The 23676-nt window shown below is 50.3% G+C and overlaps 1 protein-coding gene across 1 annotated transcript; it reads right to left on the bottom strand.

Moving 5' to 3' along the window:
* Positions 1–12538: 12538 nt before the first annotated feature.
* ACER1 (alkaline ceramidase 1) lies at positions 12539–23360 on the bottom strand. Its single transcript, XM_008934084.1, has 6 exons — positions 23268–23360; positions 16873–16987; positions 15736–15874; positions 14598–14735; positions 13733–13870; positions 12539–12707 (listed from the first exon to the last, which is right to left on the bottom strand). The coding sequence occupies exons 1-6, from the start codon at positions 23358–23360 to the stop codon at positions 12539–12541; spliced, it is 792 nt and encodes a 263-aa protein (XP_008932332.1).
* Between the last annotated feature and the right edge of the window lie 316 nt (positions 23361–23676).

Genomic DNA, 23676 nt, shown 5'->3' with positions numbered 1-23676 from the left:
TCTTGTTTCAACTGCCTTCAGTCTCCCTCATTTTCTTTCCTTTTTCTCTGTTTCTCTTCTTTTCCCCTCAGACTTCCTCATTTGTCCCCTCAGTCTCCCACATTTTCTCTCATTTTCCATTTTCCCCTTCATCTCACTCATTTTCTTCCTGATTTACTCCTTTTCCCCTCAGTTTCTCTCCTTTTCCCTCAGTCTCCCTCATTTCCCCCCCCCAGACTCCCTCATTTTCCATTTTTCCTTCAGTTTCCCACCTTTGCTCTCGTTTTCCCCCTCAGTCACCTCTTTGTTTCTCTCCTTCCCCCCCCAGTTTCTTTCCTTTCCTGCCAGTCTCCCTCATTTCCACCTCGCTTTGTCTCCTTTTCCCCATCTCCCACATTTCCTGTTTCCATTTTCCCCCAAGTCTCCCTCATTTCCTCTCAGTTTCTGTTTTTCCCCTCAGTTTCCCACGTTTTCCCCCTGTTTCTTTCCTTTTTTCCCCTCTGTCTCCCTCATTTCTCCCCTCAGTCTCACACATTCCCTCTCAGTTTCCAATTATCCCTTCGGCAACCCTCATTTCCCCTCAGTCTCCTACATTTTTCCCCTCAGTCTCTCTCTTTTTCCCCCGTCTCTCTTATTTCCCTCAGTTTCTTTCCTTTTACCTTTGGCCTTCCTCATTTTTCCCTCAGTATCCCTCATTTTCTTTCTGTCTCTCTCCTTTCCCCGTCTCCCACACTTTCTCCTCAGTCTCCCTCATTTCCTCCTCATTTTCCTGATTTTCTCCCTCAGTCTCCCACATTTTCCCTCTCCGTTTCCTTTATTTTATACCTCATTTTCTCTCCTTTTTCCCCTCAGTCTTCCTCATTTCCTCTCAGTTTCCATTCTCCCCTTAGTCTCCCACACTTCCTCCTTGATCTCTCTCATCTCTCCGCTCAGTTTCTCCCATTTTTTCCTCTCAGTCTCCCTCAGTTTCCCTCATTCCCCTCATTTTTCCCTTCAGTTTCTCATGTTTCCTCTTGGTTCCCATTTCCCCTTCATTTCCCTCCTTTCTCCCCTTTGTCCCTCCGTTCCCCTCATTCCCCCTCAGTTCCCTTCCCCTTCCCGCCTTCCCCCTCTCCCCCTCTCTCCCCCTTTGCCGCTCTCCTGCCCGGGGAGAGTTTTACCTTTTCTTACATCTCTAAGTGACAAGTTATTGGGCTCAATTTTGCCAGCCCTAAATGGGACTATCTTTACAAGTGCAATTGGTGACTGTTTCTGAGCAAGTTCACTCAGAATTTCTTTTTCTTCACACAACTTTCTTGTTTCAGATAGTTTGTTGATCTGTGTGAGGCAGCAGAAAACCCCCGTGTTAGCCAATAACTCTGTGTCACTGCCTGATCGCCACAGGCGAGGATTAATCAGCTCCCAAATCGTTCTAAAGAGCCACTTTACCTCATCAACCTGATAGAGGATATTAGCGAAGCAAAATGCTTAATCGCTTCAGTTAACAACAACAACAACAACAAAGAGCCTGATTTGGGTTCCTTTAAGTGCTTCTGTTTTAATTTTCCATGTTTCTGTCTGATGCAGTCCCAAGAGACATCTCCTTGGACAGTGGCTTTTCTTCTCCATTGAGACAGGGCCTCTTTCTCTGGGAGTTCTCATTGATATCTTTAATTGTGGACATTATTCCCATGCACGTGACTCTTGGGTCTAAATCTTTTATTTTCTACCTCCCAATCCTGGCTATTCACTCCCTGCCTCATCACAGCCCTTGGTGGTTACGTGCTCTCAGGGCTGAATATTTTCCAGAAATATCTCTGTCTTTCCCAACTTTGACTCCACTCTCACTCTGCTGAATTTCCTCCTCGTGCAAGAGACACATCAGATCCTGAGCTTTTTTCCTGAAAAATTGCCTGTTACTTTTTCTGCAACACCATTAAATCAGTTTTTTATTTTAATTTTCACCAATGACAAATTTTCCGTGCCTTTGTTTTTGCCCAGCTTCGTGTTAATGGTTGTTTTTGGGCTCTCCCAGTGCAGGACCCGTCTTTGCTTCTGGTTTGGACATGGGTCACTCCTTCAGCTTTCAGCTGCTCCATGGCCTGGGGAGGGATCCAAGCAAGAATTTGGATGCCTCCAACATGGAAACCCAGAGCCAGGAGCTTCAGCTTCCACATTGGCAGCCCAATACAAGGACATTAAACCACATTATACTGAAGAATTTGGAGTGCCCCGTCCAGGGTAAGCACCTCATTGTATTGTTGCCTGCTCCAAACACCCCAGGGCTCTCTGCTGGGACAAGCAGTTTGGAGTTGGACTTTGCTGATCCTCGTGGATCCCTTCCAGCTCAGGATATTCTGTGAAGTGGCATGAATGGATTAATTTAAAACGTGCTGGGGTGGCTCTTTACATTCAACTGCGAAAACACTCAAGGAGAGAAATTCCTAGAACCAGCCTTTGCTCCACTAGCAGTTCCCAGCCTGAACGGTTTCCAGCACAATGACTGATCAAACTTACCCCTGATTTTCTTTTCAAGCTCCCCTCAAAAAGAAAAAATCACAGCCAAGGGCAGAAAATTTGCCAGGCTCTAGGGGGGTGTGTTGGGAGTTTTGGGTGCTGGGGATGCTGGAGCCAGCAGCCATCCAGGCTTCTCCCAACTTCTAATTTTGCAGGGAGATCTCAAGCTAACGAGCTGTCAGCTGAGTGCCTTCGCACCCGAGGCAGCCGTGGCTGAGCTCCTGGTTCTTTATACCCATTCCAGCAACTTCTGGGCTTTGCAATAAGCGTCTGCAAATCCAATTAGCGTCTTTCTTTGTGGCACTGGATGCTGGCAGAGATCCGCTGTGCTGCTGCCATCTACAGTAGGGCCAGTGCCAATGGATAAGAAACAGTTCTTATTTGCATATTCAAATATGCAAATGAGCCATGACAGCTCTCCTTAATTTTTGTTGGGGTTTTTTATTTTTTCTTTCCACAGTCTTGCCTCAAAGATCTTTGTCTTGGGCTGAAAGGTGTGTGTTTAATCTGGCTTGGCCTGTGGTAGGAGACTATGCCAAAGGTTGGTTCTGTCCCGTGGGATCTGGGGATGGTGGAAAATAAAGTGGAAAAAAGACTTTGCACTGTGCTTATCCCTGTCTTGGCCAGGGCCGGGAAAGGTTTCTGGGTGTTTTCCCAGGTTCCAGTCCTGGGAAGGGACAACACAACCTTTCTCTCTCCTGCCTGTACAATCCATGGATGCTTTACAGGCCAAACGTGGCTGTTCCTGGGGACTGTGAGTGAAGGAGGAAATGACTGGGGTGTTGAGAAGAGTCCTGGTGCTCCAGTGGGAACAGTCATGTCATGTGCCAGTTGGGACAGACAATTTCATGCAACTCAAGATGCCTGAAAGTGCTCATTTTTCACCAAAAGTTTTTTTCTGTAGGCTTAATGTCCCTCAGTGTAAATGTGGGATTTGCATCAGCTGTACCTCAGCTGTGCATCCCCTGTAAGTCCCTGTCACGGTTTTATATGTCTGTGTCTGTATGTTTGCGGCTTGCCCTTCCTGTCCCTGGAGAAACAAGTTTGTTTCACTGTTTTTCATCATTCATTGTTATTTTCTCATTACTAATTTAATTGCATCTTCCCTGTTTCCACTCTTGAGCTGAAGACCATGACTTCTGTGGTCAGTCTGGGCTCTGAGTGGCTTGGACACCAGCCAGGCAGCGACCAAGGCTGATTCCAGCACTGAAAGGATCAGTGTAGAAAAATGATCATCTTGTAATAATTCTAAGGACTTAAAGATTAAGACACAAACATCACATTTGAGCAGGGTTTCTCTGAGAAAGAGATGTGCCTGAGTGGAAAGACCCCCAAGTTCTCCTGCATGTCAGTCACTTCACTGCCTTTTCTTACAGCTGCAGCATGACTATAGTGGTCTTCTAGTTCTGCAAAGCACACTCCATGAGTTTCCCAGATGAACAAATCTGCAGTCAAAAGGAAGAACTGATGATATTTAGGTAAGAAGGGGCAGACGTCCTTCTCCTGGTGTGTATCATGGCTTTGCCAACAACACTGTCACGTCTTTATGAGCAGCCTCAGAAAGCATCCTGAGCATGAATCAAGAGAGGATTTGGTTTCTCTGGTGGGACCTGGGTGCTACTCTGGTCTGGGTCTGGCACAGACTCACCCCAGGGCTTGTCTGTGCCAGGGAGAAAAGATGGGAGGGACAGAGAGAATCCGAGTGAGGAGTGAACTCTTCAGCAGCGCTGGTTCTGGGGTAGCTGGGCTCCTGGTCTGCTGATCATTGGGATCCCTCCAGGGAATTGTACTTGTTCCAAGCAGCTGCTAATCCCAGCAGTGTTTATTCTTCTAAAAACGATTTTGCTTTGCCTGTCCTCTGCCTTCCCCTTCCCCAGTTCACACTCCACACTACAGTGTTCACAGAACATATTTAACACTGGAGTAGTGCAGAGAAAGTCCAGATTGTTAATAACCAAAAACTCAGATTGCCAAAAAGATACTCCTAGCAACTACCAGCTGTATCTGGGAAAAATTACAGACAGCTTGGAAATTCTTTAGTTCCCTTATTAATGAAGGACTTTGTAAAAAAAAACCAAAAAAACCCCCAAAAAAACCAACCCACACTGTAATACAGTTTAGCTTAACTAAGTTCTTTTGTGCCTGAGGAAAATCTAAATTATAGCATGCTATAGCTACTGAAAAATGCAAAGGGATTTAAATGTACAATAACCCTCCAAACCAGAAGGAAGAGGGAAAATTTTCTTGGTAAGTGGGAACACAATGAGAATTTATTTTATTCTTTCTGGGTATTTAGTGCTGGTGAAAAGAGCCAGATGAATAGTCACAAATACGTCATGGCCCTTGCAGATGCAACATGGGCAGCACAAGCGTCCTCAAACTGCCCCGCCAACGTGATCCAGTTCTGAATGAGCAGCACCAGCCTTCTGGGGGAGAAAGGAGCCTGTCTCTATTCAGCCCCTGACCCCTCTGCTCAGGGCTGTTAATGAAGGGGCCTCGTTAACACCAAAGGTGAGGTTGGCATTCTAATGCGCTGCTGAACTGACAGCCATCAATCCATGTGTCGCTGACAGCACCTTCCCCTTGTGCTCTGCACACAGAGGTCAGGTTTGGCCGAGTGATGTCACAGTCTGTGTCGTGCCAGGGCTGTCCAGACCCACCACAAGGAGCGTTTCACCAGCTGGATTTGTCCCACGCTCCACACAAACTGCTGGCACGAATACAGCTGGGGAAGACGGGCCCAGGCACCTTCTGTGGCCACTGGAGCAAACACAATCACGGTACAATGGCAGGGAGTGAGATTCACTGCCCAAACCGGTGTCTGCTTTGAACAGGGCTTGTGGTTGCTGCCAAAGTTTTTGAGAGGTGTTCATCTGTATGCTGAGAGAGACAGGCCCACCTTCTGAGTGGAGACTGTCACCCTAGGCAGGGTGACCTTTAGGCCTCTGAAAAATACCAGATGGGGGGGGGGGAAATAGCTTGAAAAATAGAATGTAACAGGAGGAGATCAGTAGGGGATTCTGACTAGCACCCAGGAGCCTGTTCTGAGTTGCGTGTAGGACTTTTTATTCTAAGTTGCCCAGAGCATCTGTGGCTGCCCCATCCCTGGAAGTGTCCAAGGCCAGGTTCAACGGGGCTTGGAGCAACCTGGGATACAGGAAGGAGTCCCTGCCCATGGCAGGGGGTATAACAAGATGGTCTTCAAGGTCCCTTCCAACCCAAACCATTCTATGATTCTGTGGTTCTACAAACACAGTCTGAGATGCAGCCTCTCCCAGGGCATTCCCAGAGTTTGGAGTTGGACTCAGTGATCTTAGAGGTCTTTTCCAACCTCAATGATTCTAGATTGTACAAAATTAATACAAATTTCTGATTTTTGTGGATTCCGAGTCAGCTGCTCTCATGGTAGATTCCACTAAACTGTTTTTCTGGAATGGTATGAAATGAGCTTTCACCTGTAGGTGGGGTTGCCACATATGTAAATTTATGCAAATCACTTCTGATCTACCTATCTCAGGACCGATACCAGGTCAGATAGTGCCCCACGCTGCAGGAGGGGCTATGCCAACACGCCTGTGACTCAAGGAATTTGGCTGGTCCTGCCAGGCTGAAATTCATCCCACTGAAACTTAATCTTTATCACTGACATCGTTACCTGTGAGACAATAATGCACCTGATTGCAGCAAAGTAATTTTTTAGCAGCGTGGCACATCTCAAACACCCTGGAGCTTGATTTTGTTGCATAAAGGCACAGCCAGTGCAGTTCCAAGGGAGTCAGGTTGGCTTATGAAGTGACAAACACAATTTTGAACAACACAGGGAGGACTGAGAATTGTCTGTAACAAATTAATTCCCTTTGTTACTCAGCCAACAAAATTAGGCAGGTAATACCCTCTCATGAGTGAATCCACTACACACACACTTATAAACTACCAGTATTTGAGCTGAATGAAGAATACAATCAATGCGGACACTTTTCACGCAATTTTGGAAGTGTGCTACATAAACACTGCAGATGCAGGACTCTTGATTCCGGTGCCTGGGCATTTTTAAAGGGCAGGAAATCTCTGTTAAGTAGATGCATGAGATGTGTCATGAAACATCTGACATATGAGGAAAACACATTACTGCACCGTCTGGACAGTGTGTGGGGTCGCTGGTGAACAGCTTGAAAACAGCAATCATTTGCATAAGGATATAGAGTTATTTATTTGGTGATACCATCCCAAGGGAACAGGGGCACATCCCAGGTCTGTGTAGGTCACTGGCAGCATCAGGAATGTTGGACCTGTGAGGAGTAAAGTTATGAGAGCAAATGCAAACAGCTGAAGTGTTTGTGCCTCGAAATTTTCACCTGTTTCTCATAACAGACAAATTCATAGAGTTTTGTGGGAGGTAAGGGGCAGAAAGGGAAAAATAATGTTTTTATTCACCCTTTACTCTATAATATTGCTCATTTGCTCATTTAGAGTCATAGAATCCTAGAATATTCTGAGTTGGAAGGGACCCACAGAGACCATCAGCCCAACTCCTGGCCCTGCACAGGACACCCCAACAACCCCACCATATCCCTGAGAGCTTTTGGGTTGGAAGGGACCTTAAAGATCATCTAGTTCCAAACCTAATGGAATTAATCTATATGTATGTCTGTCTGTAAGGATGGCAAATATTATTCAGTATTACATGAGTAAATCTCGTAGTCTGACAGGATGATTCATGGCGAACAACACATTCAACTTGTTGCCATTTTTTGCTCTATTTCACAGATTTGGTTTTGATTTAGCTTATCAGTGCTCTGATAGATGTTAATAGTTGGCAATATTAGGATAGTAAACAGCAAAATCTCACATATATTAATTTTTGCATTTTCCCATGGCGGTTCTTCATTGATTAATTTTTAAATTGGTCCCAGGAACCACTTAGAGAAATATTGCAGTTTGCATGTTATTGCCATTACATGGCACTGTTTCTGGCTCCAGCCCAGCAAAATATATTCTTAAGTGTAAGTAAGTACCATTGATATCAATGGAATTATTCATATTCTTAAAATTAAACATGTGTTTAAACATTTCAGTGAACTGAGACAGCTGGTCTCTTGTGGAAGGCCTATCTAAATAAATGCAGCATCGATTGCAGATTGTGAAATTCATAACCAAATGCACAACTTAATGTTGCTTTTGGTGAATATTTCAGCATTTGAGGTAAATCTATGCCTTTTGTTAAATATTTGTGGCAATGAAGCTTGGTGTGCCATTCCAGGACAACTCAGTTTTATGTTTAAACACATTTATGAAGAGCCATGTGCTGAAGTGAGTTCATGAATCGGGACCCGAGCGACTGAGTGTTCATAGAAAGTGAATAAAACAGAAGTGGAGATCAGTCCTAATTGAAACCATGTTCTGAGCTGCAGTGGGAAGGCACAGAAAAATTAATCCTTCCATTTTGGGCACTTTGATAGCAGCCATTAGTAGAGAATGGAAGTTATTCAAACCACTTTGCCAGACAGAAGGAAACTGCTTGTTTTTCTTCTGCAAGCAGCAGTGAGAATATCTTCTGAAGTGGAACCAAATCATGGGGGTTTATAGAAACAGCTGAAGAGATTATTTGATCTGTTGATTAAAACCTCATTTTTTTGTCTACTGGTTTATTTGCCCAAGTAATGGCTCTGCTTCTCCTTCCCCACATGTCTCTGATCCCTAGTCAAACCCAGCCCTGGTTATGTGTGAGCTTAGACAGAAGGACACAGGCAGGGACCTCTGAACCCTTCCTGCTGCAAACCCAGTGCCAGAGTATTCCTTGAAATATGACTTTCAGCTAATCAAGACCTGATAACATTCATCTGTCCAGAACAGCCACCAATATCTGACAAATCCTGGTGTTTATGTCCCTACATTTAAGTTTGCCTTCTGCGAAAAGGGGACAGCAAGGATGTAGGTAAAACAGTGGGAGGGGGGGAAGGAACATATTTCCTAGCAGTTGTGAGGTGGGTGTGACAGAGTTGCCAGCCGTCAAGTTGGAAATCCTGTGTCAAACCTCAGAAGTAACACTTAGAGTTGAAAGGACAAGACTTTTAGAGGTAATAATTCTTGGAGCTTATCTCTTTCCTTCCTGGGCTTTCTTAGCCTTTTGTGTTCGTGGTTTCAAACTTTTGACTGCAGATCCAGGAGATTAAAACAAAAATCAAAATCGAAGCTGAATCAATGTTAGTTTAACATGACTCCAGGAGAAGGTTCTTTAAATCAATCCCGAAGATTGCCAGGCTGGCACTAAAATCCCAGGACTGAGTGACATCCATTCCCTGTTTCAAAACTACCATCTTCTTTCTCTCAGAGACACTTAACAAAAAAAGATCTTCTGCAAAAGGCATAAGCGACACTCCAGTGAAGAAATTCCTTTTTCCTGGCATTGTTAAGAGCAAGGACTGAGTTATTATTAATTACTTTTGCATTATTTATGCGGGTCCATGAATGTGCAATGCCTTTTACAGTTAAATTAGTGTGCCTTGAAAAGTTTCCAGTCTGGGAGCCAAATGCTGTGAATCCATAAGAGCAGGAGGTAGTTTGGTGCAGCAGAACAGGTAAGTGCTAATCCTTGATGCTGCAGGACTTGTGCCTTATCAACCTTATTTTATTTCTGTTGCAACTGCACCAAACAGACTCAACTGATGCTGTTGTTTCCCAGCCTCTTTAATCTGGCACCAGCTGAAAGGAGCAGCTTCTCTTCAACCCTTCTCTTGCCTCTTTTTTTGTGGTTTAGGAAGCCACACGGAGAACCAAATCAGGGAAATGATCTCGGTTGAGGCTCATCTGGCAAAAATAAGGAAAGGTTTCATTTTGACCAGTCCCAACTCAGATCCCTGAGCATGTGGGGTTGCAGCTCTTCCTGCCCTGCCTGTTTACCTGTGTCACTGAGCTGAGCTGGCGTGACACTCATAGACACCCACTCTGACAAGGATCCTGGGGCAGGAGGTACCCTCAGACCTCCCTATGGCATCGAGAGAGGGCTCCCAGCTTCCCCCATTCACATGCTGGGCATCCCTGCAGGATCCCTTCGTCCCTTTGACAGCTCTCTTGGTTTTTAGGGTGTTTTTAGGGGTGTTTGCCAGCTCTGCAGTGCAGGCTGTGCCCCACAAGCTGTAGCCATGGCTCCCTGGCAGGAAGGACAGAGCATCCCCAGCAGCTCAGGGACCTTTTGGAGGTGCCACCCCAGCCTCAGATAACCCTGGGGATGCCCAGACCACAGTCCCACACTGGTGTGTTGGGGCTGCTCTACTTTCTCAGGCTGCAGCCCCACTCAGAGCAGGAGGCCCTGCCTTGGGCACTGCCGTCCTTTTAAAGCTGCTTTGTGGCTTTCTTTTCTCTCTTTTTTTTTTCCCCCCAGGTTCCCAGGGCTGGGGATTCAGCTTCTGGCCTCATCCAGAAATCCCTGAGGGTTTCAGATCCCCACGAGGCCTCTCAATGTCTTGATCTGCTTGAATAGGCATTTTTAACGCGGCCCCGGCTGTCATCGGGGCCTGTTACAGTCACTCAACTGCAGCAACATTGTTCTCCAGGCAGCAGCGCCCGGGACACCTCCCTTATTTCCATATTGCACAGGGGATTTTGCCACTGGGTCGAGCATCACATCGGCTCGGTGGCCGGAGGTGGCCAATTAGCCCTTGGTCGCCCACAGCCCAGCCTTCATCCCTCCGCCGTTCTCAGCATCTCCAGCCCGCGGGGCTGCTGGCGCCTGTCCATCTCCGTGGGTCCTGCCGGAGGTGAAGGTGACCCCCTTTTCCTGTGCCAGGCTCCCTGGCAACGCAGCCTTTTCTTTCGCGAGCGGCCTCCTCCACCCCCTGACGGGGCGAGGGGCTGTGAAAGCCCCGCTGCACTTTTGAACTTGCTGCCGACGCGCTCAGTGGCTGGGCGGGGCAGCGGCGGCGGAGGGGCCGAGCCCAGCGGGGACCCAGTGCAATTGCCCAGAAGTTATTAATAGGCTGTGGAAGAATGTGATGGGCTGGGGAAGGAGTGAGGAGGGAGGAGAGCAAGAGGGAGAGAAACGGGGAGGGTCAGCGAAAGGGAGACGGAGTGATGAGTGGTGGCACACAGGGGAGACAAAGAGGCGAACGGGAGGAGGAGATGGGCACTGGCATGGGCAGACAAGGGCACACAGAGGCTGGAGATCCGAGTAGCCCTTGCTCTGCACCTTGTGCGGGTGTCTCAAGAGTGGCCGTGCTGGCAGACAGGTGTCTAATCCTGCCAGGGGATGGAGAAGGCAAGGAGACCGGGCCTGGGGGTCCAGTTCACGGCAGGGCATCCCTTTCCCAGCGTGAAACACTACTCAGGGTTCATGAGACAAATTTGCCATCTAGTGGCCCTGGGGACCATTGCAGAGGCAACCATAGCCACGGGAGGACCACAGCACAGGCACTGCCTCAGAGGTAACCAGAGGCACCACCTTCTGCCTCAGAGGTAAAACCCAGAGTGCTCCTGCTTTTTGCTTTACTCGCAGGGGCCCCAAAGCCCGTGGTCCCTGCAGTGACATTACATTGTTATGCCTGTGGTGCAGGGAGCCAACCTCAGCCACCCTGCCTGCCCTGGTGGGCTCCAGAGATTGTCCCTGCAGGCTGGGCAAGGACCCAGACCCACAACATGGCTTCAGCTCATCACTGTAAGCAGCAAGGCTTGGAAAGCAAGAGTGTGTCCTGTGGCTGTAAGAGCAGCTATGGGGACAACCTGGAAAGCACAGCAGGGATCTGTCTCTGAGGGTCTGCATCTCTTTGTTCCTGCAAAGGTAATGACATTTCTATCTAATGTCACAGAATTATTGAATCACAGAATATCCTGAGTTGGAAAGGACCCACATGGGTCATCAGTCTCCTGGCCCTGCACAGACACCCCAACAATCCCCCCCTGTCCCTCAGAGCGTTGTCCAAACCCTCCTGGAGCTCTGGCAGCCTTGGGGCCGTGCCCACTGCCCTGGGGAGCCTGGGCAGTGCCCCAGCACCCTGTGGGGGAAGAACCTTTCCCTGAGATCCATCCCAACCCCCCTGGCACAGCTCCAGCCCTTCCCTGGGTCCTGTCCCTGGTCCCAGAGCAGAGCTCAGTCCCTGCCCCTCCGCCTCCCCTCGGCAGGAGCTGCAGCCCCCGAGGAGTCTCCCCTCAGTCTCCTCTGCTCCAGCTGAACCAGCCGAGTGCCCTCAGCTGCTCCTCAGACCCTGCCCACCTCTGTGTCCCTCATTTGGACTCTCCCCAACAGCTTTTGGTTCTTCTTATATTGTGGTACCCAAACTGCCCCAGAACTTGAGGTGAGGCCGCCCCAGTGCAGAGCAGAGTGTGACAGTCACCTCCCTTGACCAGCTCTGACCATCCTGGCTCTTCACCTCACCCCAGCCTGACCTTCCAGCAAGCAGAAGAATCTCCAAGTGGCCACTGGAGATTGTCAGAGCTCAGGAGGAACAAGGACATCGGGGATTGAGAAAGGGGTAGAGCAGCCAGGAACTGGCACCAGCAGAAACTCCTTTGAGCTGTCACCCAGGAGGATTTCTCTTTATAAACAGCCCTCCCTAGGTCAGAGAGAGCTTTGGCTGCCCTGTCTGTGGGAATGACTGACAGATAACAGAGTGTGGTGTAGTCAGGGGCAAGAAAGGGGCGCAGTGTAAGTCGGTGTCCACAGCTTTAATGCACAGCTCTCCTGAGCAAGACAACATACATCAATAAATAGAGTTAATAATAATAATTAGAGCAGCCCCAACAAACCCAGCTGCCACCAGTTTGGCTTCAATGTTCTCTGCTGTGGCCTTGTCAGCAAGGGGTGCTGGTGCTTGACTAACGAGAGGGCACAGAAGAAGCCCCATCTCCCTCCCCTCCTCAGTAGGGATCTGCTGGAGGAGATCTCTGGCTCTCTGGGCAGAGTCTTCCAAGGCACCTGTGGGCTCCCACCCTGCTTCATGCCCAGCATCATGAGGCCTCAGCTGCTTCCACATTGCCCTGGTCCGAGGAACAGGCGGCACAGCCGAGTCGTTCCCCATGTGTGCATCACACACACCCCCTGGGCCCAAAGGATGCCTGGGGGCAACTGGCTCTAGCACTGCTTGTGGGGTTCCTCCAGGGTGACATAGGGCACCACGACAGGCCATGAGTCACTGGGCCAGTATTCCAGCTTGGGCTTGAAGGATGGCATCTCGTAGTTGACATCGAAGTAGATGACTAGAGGGCAGCAGTACAGGAGGGACAGGGCTATCAGCACGTGCCTGGCAGGGAAACCAAAGAGATGTGCTGGACAGGGATAACTCCCATCTGCTGGCATGGTCACCTTAAGACTGGAGCCAAGGGGTAAAGCAGTGGCAGGGAAGGTCCCAGTCTTGTGGTGCACAAAGGCTGCAGGGAGTGTGGGTCCTGCTGATGGGGTTTGTGCCTATGGGGAAATCCTATCAGAGCTCTGTGAGCTGGGGCAAGGAGAGGACAGAGATGGATGAAAGGAGGTTGTAGCCAGGTGGGAGTTGGTCTCTTCCCCCAGGCAACCAGCAGTAGGACAAGAGGGCACAGTCTTAAGCTGTGCCAGGGGAGGTTTAGGCTGGACATTAGGAAGAAATTTTTGCAGAGACATTGGAATGGGCTGCCCAGGGAGGGGGTGGAGTCACTGTCCCTGGAGGTGTTTAAGGACAGACTGGATGTGGCATCAGTGCCATGGTCTGGGAACCATGGCAGGGTTGGATCAAGGGCTGGACTCCATGATCTCAGAGGTCTTTTCCAATCCGGTTGATTCTGTGATTCTATGGGGTGACACAGGGGACTGAAACCCCAAACCACCCATTCCCCCTTGCCTGGCTCAGCCCTGGTGTCTCTCCTAGCCATCCCTGTGCTTTGTGAGGGTGAATCTGAGTGTGCCACACTTGGGCAGGCTCTAAAATGTGTCCAAGCAAATCTCTGCCTTTCAGTTTGGCTGTTAAAATAACTGCAAGAAGGTTGCACTTCACGCAGCACCCTGGGAGCCGCTGCAGCCCTTGGAGAGCCAGCTGCTCACCTGGAGGGACTGCTGGAACAATTTCACTTGCAAAACAGTGTTTGGCTGGTGTGGAGGAGGAAAGGGATGTTAAGCAATGGTTGGGGCTGAATCCTTGGGCTGGAGCCAGGGTGAGGAGCAGCATCAATAGTGACAGGAAAGGGAGAGAGGCTTGGGCAGAAATGCAGAGCCTCTCATCCCTGCTGCCATTTCTCTGTAGCTGTGACCATTCAGCCCCTGAAAGGTGTGGGCTGGGGTACCAGGAACCCTTACCAGAAGCTGTGGAAGTAGGGGAAGTTGATGGCCTGCCAGAGCCAACAAAGCCACCGGTCACTGATCCAGCTGGTGATGGCCAGGACCCACCACATCACCATGACTGCAGCCATCCGGTGAACCCGTTTGTCGTTGCACCTGGAAGACACGGTGAGGGAGAGGGAGTAGAGTATCATGCTAGAAGGAAAGTGAGTTTCAAAGAGGGCTGGTTCCTGCCTGCACATGCAACACTGCAAACCCCAGTGAGTTCCTTCTGGAGAGTATTCCTAAGACCACAAGAACTGGAGAAGTGTGGCTCTGGAGAGAGGGATTCTGACTCTCCATGTGTGAGGAGGATGCTGGGAGATGCCAAGGCACTCCTGTCTTCTCCCCAGGCCCTGGCGGGTTCTCCCAGCCACACACTAGTTCCCAAATGCCCCATGAAGGGGAAAGAGCTGCAGAGATGGCAGCTGAGGAGGAGAATCATAGAATCATTAAGGTCGGAGCAGACCTTTAAGATCATCAAGTCCAATCATCAACCCAGCACCACCACCATGTTCACCACTAAACCATGTCCTCAAGTGCCACATTCAAACATTTTTGGAACACTTCCAGGGATGGTGACTCCACCGCTGCCCTGGGCAGTCTCTTCAGATAAGATTGTCCCGTGGATTGTCCCCATTCTTCATGGCCTTCTTGTACCCTACCGCCCACAGTCCTGCCTGTTCCTCCTCCTGGTCCCTCCCGGGCTGCCCCAATTCTTTGGAGAGCTGACAGTACATGTGGCTGATGAAGACTTGGTCTCAATTCACTGTTGTGGACAGAGTCACTCCCCACCAGGAGCACAAATGGAGCTGCAGATAACCCCTGTCAGCCCCCTCCTTACTTTTTGAGCTCACGCCAGGTCAGGTACAGCAGGTGGAAGGCGATGCAGTTGAGTGCGTAGGCATTGAGGGTGGGTTTGACAAAAGACATCAGGGTACTGATCACGGTGGTGATCCCAGTCAGCCAGTAGAAATGCCTCCTAAAGGGATATGGGAGTGAGTGTCAGTGCCTCCAGGGTTCACAGGAGGGAAGGATGAGGAGGGGAAAGGTCGTGCTCAGTCTCTGTGCAGTCCTGACAGGAAGGCTGAGGTATCAGCCTCCCGGTTAGTCCATGACAGAGCGACAGAGCAGAGGACACAGTCCAGGAAGCAGCTCGAGCACTTTCATGGTGATACCAGGGATGAGGCAAAGGCACCGGGAGCTCTGTACAGGGAAGGGCTGCAAGGCAGGAGTCCACCGGAGCTGTGCAAACAGGCCAATTTGGGCTGACTGAACAACAATAGGGCTCAGAGGGGCCTTTCACATGCAAATCCCTTCCCAAGTCCCTTCCGCTCTCCCCCAGCCATTTCTCCACAGTGAACTCCTGGTGACCTCCTTCGCCATGGGAAGAGCAGACTTGGAGCAGGCCTTTGCAAGGCTTCTAACTGGGCTGGCTCAGGGGGCTCCAGCCAGGATGGGACTATCCTTTGAGCAAAGCCCTGCTGGGTTCCCATTTCTGCTGGTCCATGCTCACCCGGTATCCCCATCCTCTCTGCTGAGCATCTCCAGCCCAGCCAGCCCTCCTGCTAAACCTTAAAAGGAGGGGCGTAACTTGGACCAGCTTGTCCTATGTGAAACCCCCTCAGCCTTTGGGGAAAGCTCTCTGTGGATGACAGAGGATGCTGGAGCAGTTTGACAGCAATAGGTAATTGAATGTTAATGCTCAGGAACATTTAATTTCCTAATTAATTTTGAAATTCTCCTCTGCAACTTTGCAAACACAGCCAGCTCCAGCCGAGAGGAGCCCAGCACAGCCCTTCCCGTGGGAGGGTTTTGACTCTTCCTCTGTCAGCACCAAGTGATGGAGGGTCTGATCCCAAAGCCAATTCAGTGACCTCAGTGCTGACCCCTTGCAGGGGACCTGAGGGGGTCACACCCCTCGATGTCAGTGTCCCATCCCTCCCCTCAGAGCCTGCACCCCGTGTCCCTCTGAGTCACACCTGGTCTTGATGAACTTGGGGAAGTAAACCTGAGGGTACCAGAAGGAATATGCCACAGCCAGTGTCCAGAGGATGGAGAGCTCATCCAGGAGTTGTCCCACATAGCTCAGGGTCATATGAAAGTATGTGGAGAAGATGCCTGCAAGGAGCAAGGACACTTTTAGTCAGCAAAGCTCCATCCTCTCACAAGCCTGTCTGGCCTGGGAAGTTCTTGGGGGCCATTCCTAAAGGCAGGGTTCCTGAAGAGCAGGGTGTCAAGAAGATGGTACTAGACTCTTTTCAGTGATGCCCAATGACAGGACAAGGAGTCATGGCCATAAACTAAAACACAAGGTGTTCCATCTCAAGATGAGGAAGAACTTCTTTCCATGGAGGATGACAGAGCACTGGAACAGCTCCCCAGGGAGGGTGCGGAGTCTCTTTGGAGACATTCCAAACCCACCTGGATGCATTCCTGTGTCACCTGTTCCAGGTGATCCTGCCTGGGCAGGGTGGTTGGACTGAATGGTCTCACAGAATCAGAGAATCAACCAGGTTGGAAAAGACCTCTGAGATCATGGAGTCCAACCCATGACCCAACACCACCTCGTCACCCAGCCCATGGCACTGATGCCACGTCCAGTCTGTCCTTAAACACCTCCAGGGACGGGGACTCCACCCCCTCCCTGGGCAGCCCCTTCCAGTGGCTGATCCCTCTCTCTGAGAAGAATTTCTTCCTGATGTCCAACCTAAACCTCCCCTGGCACAGCTTAAAACCGTGCCCTCTTGTCCTACTGCTGGTTCCCTGGGAGCAGAGCCCTATCCCCCCTGGGTCCCTTCTCCTGGGGGAGAAGGTCTCCCCTGAGCCTCCTCTTCTCCAGGAAGGTCTCCAGAGGTCCCTTCCAACCCCAACTGTTCTGTGATTCTGTGAATGGGTCTTGGTGTGGGGGAGGTGTGGGGGAGCCCACACACTCAGCACCCTGGGGATTTACTGGGCTGGAAGGTGCAGGAACCACAACCTGCAGGGCTTCAAACAGAAATGGCTGTTCAGTTCCCCACCTCAGCTTTCCCCTGTGCTTTGGCCACTGAGAACATCCCAGGGTATCATGTTGGGTACTCTGGCAACCTGTTTGGTCTTCCCACAGCCTTGGCACCCACCTACAAGGATGAGGAGGCCCGAGATGAAGTACAAGGGCATGGCACGGTGCTGACAGTACTGCCGGTTCAGGTAGAGCAGGGCAGGAGAGAGCACAAAGAAGCTCACATTGCTGATCTGGAAAGCAAGAGCCACATCCAGTTTATTGCACGACCTTGGGCGAGTCCCATCCCACCACATGCCTCAACATCTCCGTGTGCGAAGAGGATACTGATCTCTAGTGGGAAGCGTGGCGTGGAAGCAGGGATTGCCCTTGGCACAGGGAGAAGGCAGAGGCGTTTCTCCAGAAGGGAGGCTGGAACTGGAAGGACAGCTATTGCTGTGACAGCAGTGGCTGCAGACACCTGTGCTCTCCCTGAAGGCACCTCTGGGGACAGCAAGCCCAGGGTGAGCTGGTTTGTCCCTCTTGGGTGATGGTTTAGCTTCAGCTGCCCAGTGTCTTCAAGCAAGATGCCAAACTCCTCTGTTTGCAACCACCTCCTGTCAACCCAGACCTGCCAGGAGCTCCCTGGGTGGCTCCTGACCCTTCCAGCCAGCTGTGAGTCCCCTGTGAGGGGCTGGGAGGGTGTGAGGAGCTCAGCTACCACAGCAAGCCACGATCAGCAAAACATCCTTAACTGGGAGTGGCTGTGGTGGAGAGTGGCAGGACAAGCAGGACGTGGGTAGGTGGGAACAGGCAGGATTGAGGTGACATCCTGTGGTGTCATGTGTGAAGCCACCTGGCCTGCAGGGGGGAGGTGTTCTGGACACTTATAATTACATGAGGTCATAAACCTCCTTTAAACACACCTGGCAAATGAACACAGTGGAATTATTCTGCCCTGATTTCCACCTCTGCAAAATTCCTTCATGGACAGACTTTGATTTGTCTGGGGAGGAGGGGACAGTGCTGGACTGGTTGAAGGTGCCAGTGCTTTGGAGAGTGGAGATGCCAATGGGCAAAATGTGGGAGCTGGGGAGGAGCAGCAAGTGCCCAAAACCTGGCCCTGTCTGCTGGGTCAGGCCCACTCCATCCTGCAGCAATAGGGCAATGAAGTCTGCACTAATTACCCTCTGTGGGTTCTTACTCTGGATTTTTCACCTGACTCTGCAAACTCAGGAAAGGGATGTCACTGGGACCTCCCCAGGGAAAATCCCTCTTGCTTACGAAATGTTGGGACTGTGGTGCTGTGTTTACCTGCCAGGCAGCTCTTTGGGGCTTTGGAGCCATTTGGCAAACGACCAGGATGACTTTTATCTCGGCCTGACAATCCTTTCATCTCCCAGCTAGATGCTGACCCAGACCCCATGCCTGGAATGTGACATCCACAGCCCAGAGTCTTCCCCTCTCAGCAGCACGAGGTAAACTGCAAAATCTGCACTTGGCTAGTGAGGTCCCCTGGGATCTCTGTGGTAACAGGGCTGCAAATCACAGGGATATTGTCATCTATCTGAAACACACCCTCTGGTATTCCAGAGGGAAACACAATTCATGCCTAATGTAAGGTCTCAATTCCCTTAAACACCGGAGATTTATCTTGATTTTCACTAAGGTTTCCATGAAACGAGTTCATGCTCCCATTAACAGCAATTCTCAGGCCAAATGTATTGTTTTTCCATAGGTGCTTAGAGCCAAATCCAGGCCTATTCCCATTCCAGCTATGAAAAAAGAAGTGCTGCTCCCACTTGCACACTTGAGGTCAAACTGCTCTGAAATGATCAAGAAACCAGACGACCATGTGTTACAGTAACAACCGCCTTTCAAACATTTCTTTTTCCTGTGAAATGGTTAAATAGGCTTGGGGAAGACAAGCAGGGATAGCAAGGAGAGAGAAAACGCTCGGAGAAAAGGCAGCAGTGTGCAAGTGCCAGCACGCACGGCAGCGTGAGGAAACGTGGGAGGCTGGGATTGTGTATGGAGAGGTCTGGATCTGTGTGCTGCAGTGGGCATTGCAACAGTGTCATTAATTACATGATAGCGGCGTTATCACTTCATTAATTCAGGACATGATGTGCAAGATCAGATATCAGAGGGGAGGGATAATCAGGAGAGCCGTGCCAACAGGGTCAGGAAGATAAGAGTGATTCCTTGCAGAGCAGCCAAGCTCTGAGATTAGGGAAGAGCTCCTATCCCTGTGGGGGACATGGGTTTTCATCACTCGTGGGATCCCAGCCCTGATTTGTAAATGCTGACTTCTGTCTTCCCTCTAGGATGTGGCAAGCTCTGTCTCAAATGTGGTTAGGAGGGTTTTGCTCCCAGTACTCCTACTAGAAGTTTTTCCAGAATTTCTGCTCACTCTGAGACCCCCCAGCACAGCTTCTCTTTATACTTGTCTGGGTCGTACTGGCCGGGAGGCACCAGCTCCCTCTGCCGGGATGCTGGGGAGATAAGAGAGTGGTGGTGGAGCTGAGGTGTGATTGGACATGGGAGAGCCACTCAGCCCTGTGGGCTCACTGTGTGAGCTCACCGCTGTGTCCCACTCCCTAACAAGGGTGAGTGACTGCCCCAGGTGCCCACCTAGCCTGGCATTTGCTTCTTTCACTAGGAGAGAAACGAGATTGGAAATCAGCAAGATGGCTCTAATCCTGGTGCATTAGTAGGATCATCAGGAAGACCCCAGGCTTTTGCAGCTCCAGCCTGAGATGGAGGGAGAGACCTGCAGAGAACCTTCATCCATGACAGGGTGAGACGAGCTCCTGATTGCATCAGGGCAGGACATGCTGGAGGGATCCCTGGGATGGAGGGAGAGACCCACAGGGAACCTCTTTGCATCTCCATCCATGACAAGGGGAGTCCAGCCTCTGGTAAGGACTGGGGCAGCAGATACTGGTTTGAGGACAGCAACAGTGCAATGGCAGCTAAGACCTGTGCTAGTCCTTACTCCAGCCAGGAATTTTTTGCAGTGGAAGGAGATTTCTGCAGGACTCGCTGCAGAGTTCACTCACTCAAAGGCCAGAGAACCAGCTTTAGCTTCCAGAGGAGCCCACAGGGTCAAGAACAGGAGTGAACACCTCCAAGGCTCTCCAGACCTGTGCAGCAAGTTCCCAACAGCCAGACCTGTGTAGCAGAGGAGGAGGCTGCACGTTCTGCCATCACAGTGTCCTGCCAGTGCTCCGGGGCAGGAGACAGCTGTTGGGGGGAGTTGGTTCTGCACATGACTTTCTGGGCAGGCAAGAGGGTGATGTGGCTGTGCTGCCATGGGATTAGCCCTGACACACTGACAGTGAGTCTTGCTCTGGGTGGATCTGGGTAACCTGAGGGTAACCTGGGGTAAGCTGAACTTATCCCACCAATCCATGAAGCATCCAGGAGCTCTGGATATACAGCAGTGTCAGAGCTCCTGCTGCTGCAGAGACACTGCTGAGGATGTGGGTGTCATTACCAACATCCTGAATCAGTCATTTCAGCAAAGAAATGAGGGCAAAAAGACAAGTCCCTGACTGATGACCCTTCTAGAGCACAATAGTGTTCTCCTTTGAGCAGCCAGAAGACAATAAATTTCTGGGTCACTGAGTCACTATAAATAGGGCTTTGTTTCTGAACTACATCCAGCCATGAGCCACCATGTATTATTAGGTACTTAAAGATATTGTTTACACTCTTTTCTTATACCCGTGGTGCTTATTTCTAATAAAAAAGCATCTAAGCCAAGCAGATCTGAGAGAGTGTGGCTGGCACGGAGCAATTCCCAGCAGCACAGCTGCTGGCACAGAACTGCCCTGCTGGAGCCCCAGGCAGGGTTGGGAAGAAGACATTGAAGAGGATGCTCCATGAGGAAGCCCTGTTGATTTAGTGGTCCAGCAGGCTTGGGTAGGAGCTGGCTAGATTCCCAGCCTCTGGGCTGGAATTCCCTCTAAAACTCTGGAAAATTGACACTGAAGTCAATATTGATATAATTATCTCAGGGCAGGCCTGTAACGCTGCAGAGAGGCAGAAACCTGAGTATGGGGAACAAATGAATGGAGAGGGGAAGAGGAGGAGATCCAGGCTGTTAGGATCACATCTGGGATAGTGCCCTGAGCCCCAGTGGGATCTGCAAGATGCTACCAGCCAGCAGGGATAGCTGTGGAACTCGGCTTGCTCAGATTTCTATTGTCCCCCCTTTGGGGCACATCACAGGGAGCCTGATCCTGCAAGGGAGCCCAGAGTGTGAAGAGGGGTCCCTGTGCTGCTGCAGGGGGGGAGAGCCAGGCAGTGCCAGCCAGGCTGTGCAGCTGGGGAAGGAATCAGTGATGCTCCTGCTGGGTTTTGGTTACAAGGTCTGGCCCTGAACATGGTGCAGCCTTGGGGCTCTTGTCAGATGCTCAGGTAACAGCAGTTTTTTGGAGGTTTGCTCCTTTGTCAGCCCTTGCCTGGACAGGAGGTCACACACCAGCCTGGTGCAGGTAGCTGTCACAGCAGGTTCAGATCTCTGCTGCTTTCTCTGTTTGGGAATCACATCCTAAAATAGAGGCTGCAGAATTGGTTCCCTCCACCTGCACAGGCACCCTGCTGAGCTCCATGAGCCTGGAAACAAGGACATCAGTGCAGGGACCAGTAAAAGCTCTTTCTCTGCTGGGGAAGGAGTGCCCAGTGTCATAAGGAGAAGAACAAGGGCAAGTCCAACCACTGGAAAAAATCCTGCAGGGTTTGCTCTTCCCACATCTCTGTTCCTCAGTGTCACACTAGTTTGCATCTGCATGGAAACATGCACTGAAGAGGTTTTCCAGTCCTGGAGGAAAGCTGTGTCTGAGTCCCACCCAGTGAAAATCTATCCCAACAAGCCCAGTCCCTCAAAGGTGGTGTGGAAACATAGGGGATGGCTGTGGCTGGCAAGGACCTCAATCCTGAACAAGGCACCTGGCAGGATTGTCAGGAATAGCCACATAATTTAGAATCCTGTGCCACAAAATGACCCAGGCAGCTGAGAGTTACTATTTTATGGGAATCAGAGGGCTTTGGGTCCTAAGTGACACAGTTTTGCATCTGGCCACACCAGCTGGTATCCAGCAGAGAAGTCAGACACATAAGTGCTTTTGAAGAGCTCCCAAGATAATTATTGGCGTGATAAGGATCCAGAACCACTTTGCCAGTCTGGGTGTAAATCAGGATCCTTGTGAAAATGGAATCTCAGCTCCAAAGGCACGTTTGAAAAGTGCTGACTGTGTACTAAACTAGGACATGAGGCAAATTTATCTCCCAGAAGGAATTCTGACTAAAAACTTCACTTTCAGTCTTCCTGCTCTCTGTGGAAACCAGCCCCTTTCTAGTGTTGCCAGTGCCGGAGACCTTTGGCACCTCCCGTTTAGAATCACAGAATCATGGAATGGTTTGGGTTGGAAGGGACCTTAAAAATCATCTCATTCCAACCCCTGCCATGGGCAGGGACACCTCCTACTAGTCCAGGTTTCTCCAAGCCCTGTTCAATCTGGTCTGTTTGAGATGCTGATGTCAGTATTGAGTGATTTCTTTACCTCCTTGGTAGTTATACCTTGCTTTGCACCTCTGAGCCCATCCGACAGCGTCACTAACCAGGCAACAGCACAACACATCCAGCTGGATGCCAGAGGGAAGCAGGATTTGATCTGGACTGGCAGCTTTTTGTTGTCTGTCTCAGAGAGCGCTGATCATACACAGCCTGAGCCTCCTCCTCCGAGACTCCGTGTAGGCAATTAGAGATGGGGAACTGCAGGGCTTGGGAGAGGGAATTATCCTTATTACAGGCAATTTATCAAAAACAAGAAATGCTTTAAAAAAAAAGAGGAAGAGCCATTTCCATGAGAACAAGAACTTCTAGTGTTGAACCGTAATTGCTAGAAGTTGTAAACAAGGCCTGTGGAAGGTTGTAAATCCACATGCAAGCCTGTAATTGCTCTGAGGGAGAGAGACATGCTTGGAGAGGCTGGTTATCTCCAAGTTCTCTGCAGATACGATGCTCCAGCCAGGCTGCAGTCAAGGGACTGGCACTGGATGCAGCCTGTCTGATAAAGGATCACAGGGGGTGAAACCAGCTCATGCATCAGCTTTCCCTGCGCTGAGTTCCGGATTCCCAACCTGCCTGACACGGTTCATGGAAGTGCTGCCTCTCATTTTGCCACTCCTGTACATTTAGCTGGAATATATGAGCCCTGTATGGGACCTATCCCAGTTGGCAGGAGAGCTGCAGGACTGGTATAACAGGATCTCACAGATCTGGGTGCTGCCAGACTTTTCTCACTAGGAATCAGCCCCACACATACCAGGAGTCCCCCTGGCCCCAGCATGTTTTGGGAGCAAAAGTCCCACGATTTATCTGAAGCTCAAAAAACATTCCCCATACCAGCACCCTCCAATACCAGGAAGCTCAAAGGAGTGAGTAGGAGGAAAGAAAAGGATGTCTTATCCCATCTGGAGTCCCCAAAGCAGCCCCAGCCTGTCCTGGGATGATCCCACACTCACGGTGTTGTAGTACTCTGCAATCACGGCTGAGCGCTCGAAGTTGCCCTCACACCAATCCACCTCAGCACTCTGGTAGGAAAATATGCTTGGCATCCTTGGGCACCTTGCAGGAGGGAAGGGAGAGGAGCAGGTTAGTGCTGCTGACCCCAAGGGAAGTGCAGGATCCCGCTCTGCCCCCCTACCCCTTGCTCACCCCACCAATGTGCCTCACCTGGCACCAGTCAGCTCAACACAGCATCTTACCCAGCTATGAAAGACTCATCCTCTTCCCATCACACTTCATAGTGCAGAATTTTTCCTCTCTCCTCCTGACACAGGAGTTAAAAATCACTCCAGAAAATGCCCTTGAACTCTGAGCCTGGGGATGGTCACCCATCCATGGCATTAACATCTCTCCTCAGGTGTCGTT

This window comes from Manacus vitellinus, unplaced genomic scaffold, assembly GCF_001715985.3.
Source record: "Manacus vitellinus isolate BGI_N305 unplaced genomic scaffold, ASM171598v3 scaffold_107_pilon, whole genome shotgun sequence".
Taxonomy (NCBI): domain Eukaryota; kingdom Metazoa; phylum Chordata; class Aves; order Passeriformes; family Pipridae; genus Manacus; species Manacus vitellinus.
Note: the sequence above shows the minus strand (reverse complement) of the source record. Positions and strands in the feature narration are given on the sequence as shown.

What these genes read in the sequence shown, in the direction of transcription:
- ACER1 (XM_008934084.1), bottom strand. Translation starts at nt 23,360, where the DNA reads ATGCCAAGCATATTTTCCTACCAGAGTGCTGAGGTGGATTGGTGTGAG. An exon ending in GGGCCTCCTCATCCTTGTAG is followed by an intron (nt 15,875 to 16,872) that starts GTGGGTGCCAAG and finishes TGCTCCTTGCAG; the next exon opens with GCATCTTCTCCACATACTTT. An exon ending in ACCTGGCGTGAGCTCAAAAA is followed by an intron (nt 13,871 to 14,597) that starts GTAAGGAGGGGG and finishes CGTGTCTTCCAG; the next exon opens with GTGCAACGACAAACGGGTTC.